Source organism: Sinocyclocheilus rhinocerous, unplaced genomic scaffold (assembly GCF_001515625.1).
Source record: "Sinocyclocheilus rhinocerous isolate Xijiao unplaced genomic scaffold, SAMN03320098_v1.1 scaffold919, whole genome shotgun sequence".
In the NCBI taxonomy this organism is placed as follows: domain Eukaryota; kingdom Metazoa; phylum Chordata; class Actinopteri; order Cypriniformes; family Cyprinidae; genus Sinocyclocheilus; species Sinocyclocheilus rhinocerous.
The window spans coordinates 2565112-2569558 of NW_015637585.1; the positions used below are offsets into that span (position 1 = coordinate 2565112).

Below are 4447 nucleotides of genomic sequence, written 5' to 3' on the forward strand. Positions count from 1 at the left end.
CAGAAACACATTTTGTCAGCTCCGTGGTTTCTGTTTTCATTGTGTTGCGCTGGATGTTACAGGCCAAACACATTGGTTGTGTGGGTTTCATCAAGTGTTCAAGTGCCTGTAAACCTTCTTGAGCAGTAACATTAAGCACTGATAAGACCTGCATTAAATTCTATCTGTTTGCTGTGTGCTTTTATATGTGAAAGTAGAAAATGAACTGTGCTTCTGGAGTCTTTCTCTCTCTCTCTTCCTCTGACCTTGGATTGGAGAAAAGGCTCAGGATAGAAATGGCTGACAGCCCAGCTCTTTAGAAAAAGAATCATGTCTCTGACAGAGTGTACTCTCACCCGCTGACAAACACACGTGTGCGCACACACACACAAGTCATAGGTAGACACTCACGTTTTTTGACACTGACAACCATCTTGACAAACCACACAAGATATACACACTGACACGCAAATACACACATCTCTATGGACCAAAATAGCTTATATACGAATGATGTGGTTTGCTAATTGCTAAAATGTTTTAAAAGAACAGAAAGGTTTGTAGGCACAAGTATTTGGACGATCCATTAGAGCTTAAAGGAATAGTAAACCCAAAAATGAAAATTTGCTGAAAATTTACTCACTCTCAGGCCATTCAAGATGTAGAAAGAGTTTGTTACTTCATCGGAACGGATCGAATGGATCCTCTGGTGTGAATGGGTGCCGTCAGAATGAGAGTCCAAAAAGCTGATAAAAACATCACAATATTCCATTGCTCCAGTCCATCAATTAATGTTAATTAACAATTAACAAATCCATCAAGACATTTTTAACTTCAAACCATTGTTTATTGCTTAAATATGAGCCATCTATCTATAATATTGCTTGTGAACTATTCATTTAACGAGAGAGGCAATAATAATAATAATAATAATTAATTTTTCAATCATTTATTATTTATCATTACAAAAAAGAGCAAAACAATAATACTTATTGTTTTATAATATTGTTTTTGTTATAAATAATAGTACAAAATAAAATTGAAAATAGAAATAAAATAGAAACCATTTTTTAAAATTGATACAAGGATTATTATTATTATTATTATTATTATTAAATTACTGTTTTATTTAGCACTAATTTCTTTGTACGCTACTGAGCTGCAATGAGCTGGAATGGACATTGTTTTACAGAGTTTTAATATCGATTGACCGTGTCATCACTTCTATAGTAGGGTATTTGACCAAACACAGGGCTGAACAGCAGTCGATTGAGTGGACATTTTCAATTACTATTTATCCCCCTCCCCCTCCATCCCCCTGGTCATAAAAATGGTTTGTACTCTCATATGTAGCTGTGCTGTGATGTTCAGCTGTCAGTCACAGAGCCGACACATTCAGAGCTTCAACGCTCGGGGTTGATTTATATCTCTATACACATTTTTATTTCTTATAAGATGTATTATTTGTAATATGCAGACTGATAATATTTACTAGGAAAATACTCTTATATGTATGTCTGTACACCACCATCTGCTGCTGCCTTCTAAAACAGCACAAAACACAATCGTGTGTATATATATGTGTGTGTGTGTGTGTGTGTGTGTGTTTGTGCAGAGTACTGCGTCAGAGAGCATATGTCTATGCTCAGATCAGGTCAGAGATCCGTGTGTAATTACAGTCCACAGATCACTGCAGTAAACCAGTGTAAGCCTATTATATACTTCTGTGCTTCTTTCTTTCTTTCTTTCTTTCTTTCTTACGCTGTTTCTTTTTCATTCTTGTAGCAGCAAGCAAAAATAAAAAGAGATGTAGCAGATGATGAATGTAAAAAAGGAATTGATGGATGGTTGGTTAATGAATAAATGAATTAATTTAAAGGGGTCATATGATGCTTTTTTAAAGATCATTTTTTTGTGTATTTGGTGTAGAATTCATCCATTTAGTTGGATGGATGAATGAAATATAGCAAAAGTATGTGAAAATACACCACCGTTCAAAACTTCTTTTTTTTTAAGATTTAAGTTTAAAAAAAAAAATGTATAGTTTTATTTAGCAAGGATGCCTTAAATTGACCAAAGTGACAGTAAAGAAAAACGTCTCGGGTTACTTATGTAACCATGGTTCCCTGAGGGGAACGAGACACTGCGTCCTCTAGGGGTCGCTATGGGGAACGCCTCGTCGTGACCCGTGTCTGAAGCCTACATTGAAAAAACACCCTCGCCATAGTAGGAAAGAAAAGCTCTTACTTTGCTTTTTGGAATGCACGCTTCAAACAGACCGGTCAGTGAAGACGAAGAAGAGAATGATGTGCGCTACCGGCGCCTATTTTGTACTAGTCGCGACGGTAGTGACGTCATGGCTGTCGCCGGCCAAACAAGTTGGTGTTTTTTCAATGTAGGCTTCAGACACGGGTCACGACGAGGCGTTCCCCATAGCGACCCCTAGAGGACGCAGTTCGAAGTTCCACGAAAGGGAATTGTAGTTAAAATATATGTTTTTCTTTACAACTTTCTATTCATCAATGAATCTGAAAAAAAAAAAAAAAACACTGTAAAAAAAATAAACCTGTAAAAAGAAAAATGAAAGTATTGGCAGCTCTTTACTGGGACATTATCCATTAATTTTATGGATGTTAACTCTAAAATGCAACACAATGCAGTGTAAAATTTGAAATACAGGTAAAACAACTGTAAATAAATAAATATTTATTTTATTTATACAACTTCTTTCAATTAATACAGTACATTATGCTTTCATATGCGTTCAGTTTCCACAAAAATTTAAGCAGCACAACATTTTTTAACATTGATAATAAGAAATGGTTTTTGAGCAGCAAATTGGAATGATTTCTGAAGGATCATGTGACACTGAATACTGGAGTAGAGATGCTGAAAATTCAGCTATATTTTTGTATATTTCATAATATATTAAAATAGAAAACAGTTATTTTAAATTGTAATAATATTTCACAATATTGCTGTTTTTATTGTATTTTAAGCAAATAAACGCAGCCTTGGTGAGCATATGAGACATTAAAAAATCTTACCAACCCCAGATTTTTGAATATATTATGGGTTATATGGATGAATGAATAAACGGATGGATGTAGATCGTTGATAGTGAACTGCATTTCTACTGACGGTCATGTTAACATTGTTAATGGTCTCTCTCTGTCTCAGGTGAGCACCTGCGGGTTTGTTCTCAGGGTTACACCTGCTGCACGTCTGGGATGGAGGAGAACCTCCTGAACCTGAGCCGACGAGAGTTTGAGACTCAGGTGAAGGAGTCTGGACGCACCTTACAGGCCTCTCTCAACGGCCAGTTCAAGAGCTTTGACGGTGAGTTACACCTGAGTAACATCACACGACACAACACAACATGCTCTCTTTCCATCATGCAGCTCATGATGGTGAGAAGAATTGGTCCGTGGACTAAAGCTTGTTGAGAAACTGATGGTTTGTTTGTCGATACAGACCTGTGCTTGATATCTCAGAGCGGCGCTGATAAAACCTCCTAACGACGTTAGACAGATGGTCTCTCTGTATGTGTGTGTGTGTGTGTGTGTGTGTGTGTGTGTAGTAGGAGTGTGGATTTCTCACTCACACTCAAGCCTGTGAGTGTGAATGTTATTCACATCCTTTACCTGAGTGATTGTGTTTGGAGAAGCAGAGATCGAGCCCTACAAAGTAAATGTTTTGACAGCATCACACTTTCACTTGTCTTACAATTAATGTGTATAATGTCTGTATATATATTATGTAGATATTTTTTCTCTCTTTCTCTGGCTTTATAATCTTATCTTTCTCTCTCACTCTGTGTAGGCGTTTTAATCAGTGTTTTTGCTTTTTGTGTAGATTGGTGTGTGTGGGTGTGATTTGTTTTGATTAGTTCGGTCTGTTAGGAACAAACAACTTCTCAATGACATCAAATCATGCTTTACACAATTAAATGCAATAAATGTGTGTGTTTTGCTGTTTTGGATGTGTGAATCTTTAAAAAAATATATTTTTGCATGAAAAAAATTAAGCTTAAAATTAAAATAATATTAATAAAAAATAATGATAACACAATCAAAGGCATTGCAATAATGCTACAGTATTGTGGTGTACATAATACTTACTAAATATGGGCATTTCAATAAATATTTGTGTTTTCTTTAATAATAATAATAATAATAATAATATATATATATTTTTTCAATTATTTATTATTTACCATTAAATAACAAACATAGCAACACATTATTATTATTATTGTTGTTGTTGTTGTTATTAAAGTAGTGCCAAATTAAATTGAATTAATATGTTCTTATGCTGAATGCACATACCGTTTAAAGAATACATACCATTATTAATACACTCAAGGACAGTAGACACATATACTGATGGTTCGTCTTCTGAATTGAGCTTTCTCCAGTGCTCCCAGTGTTCAAAATAGTCCGCTGACACTTGCCTTTCTGATATACCC

The 4447-nt window shown here is 35.2% G+C and overlaps 1 protein-coding gene across 1 annotated transcript in view; it reads left to right on the top strand.

Annotated features, from left to right (window-relative positions):
- The window catches only part of gpc1b (glypican 1b), a 103982-nt gene that overhangs the window by 50555 nt on the left and 48980 nt on the right, over positions 1 to 4447 (top strand). The window contains exon 2 of the mRNA XM_016564286.1: positions 3160 to 3318. Within this exon, the coding sequence (XP_016419772.1) occupies positions 3160 to 3318 (159 nt within the window). The remainder of the gene's footprint in view (positions 1 to 3159; positions 3319 to 4447) is intronic.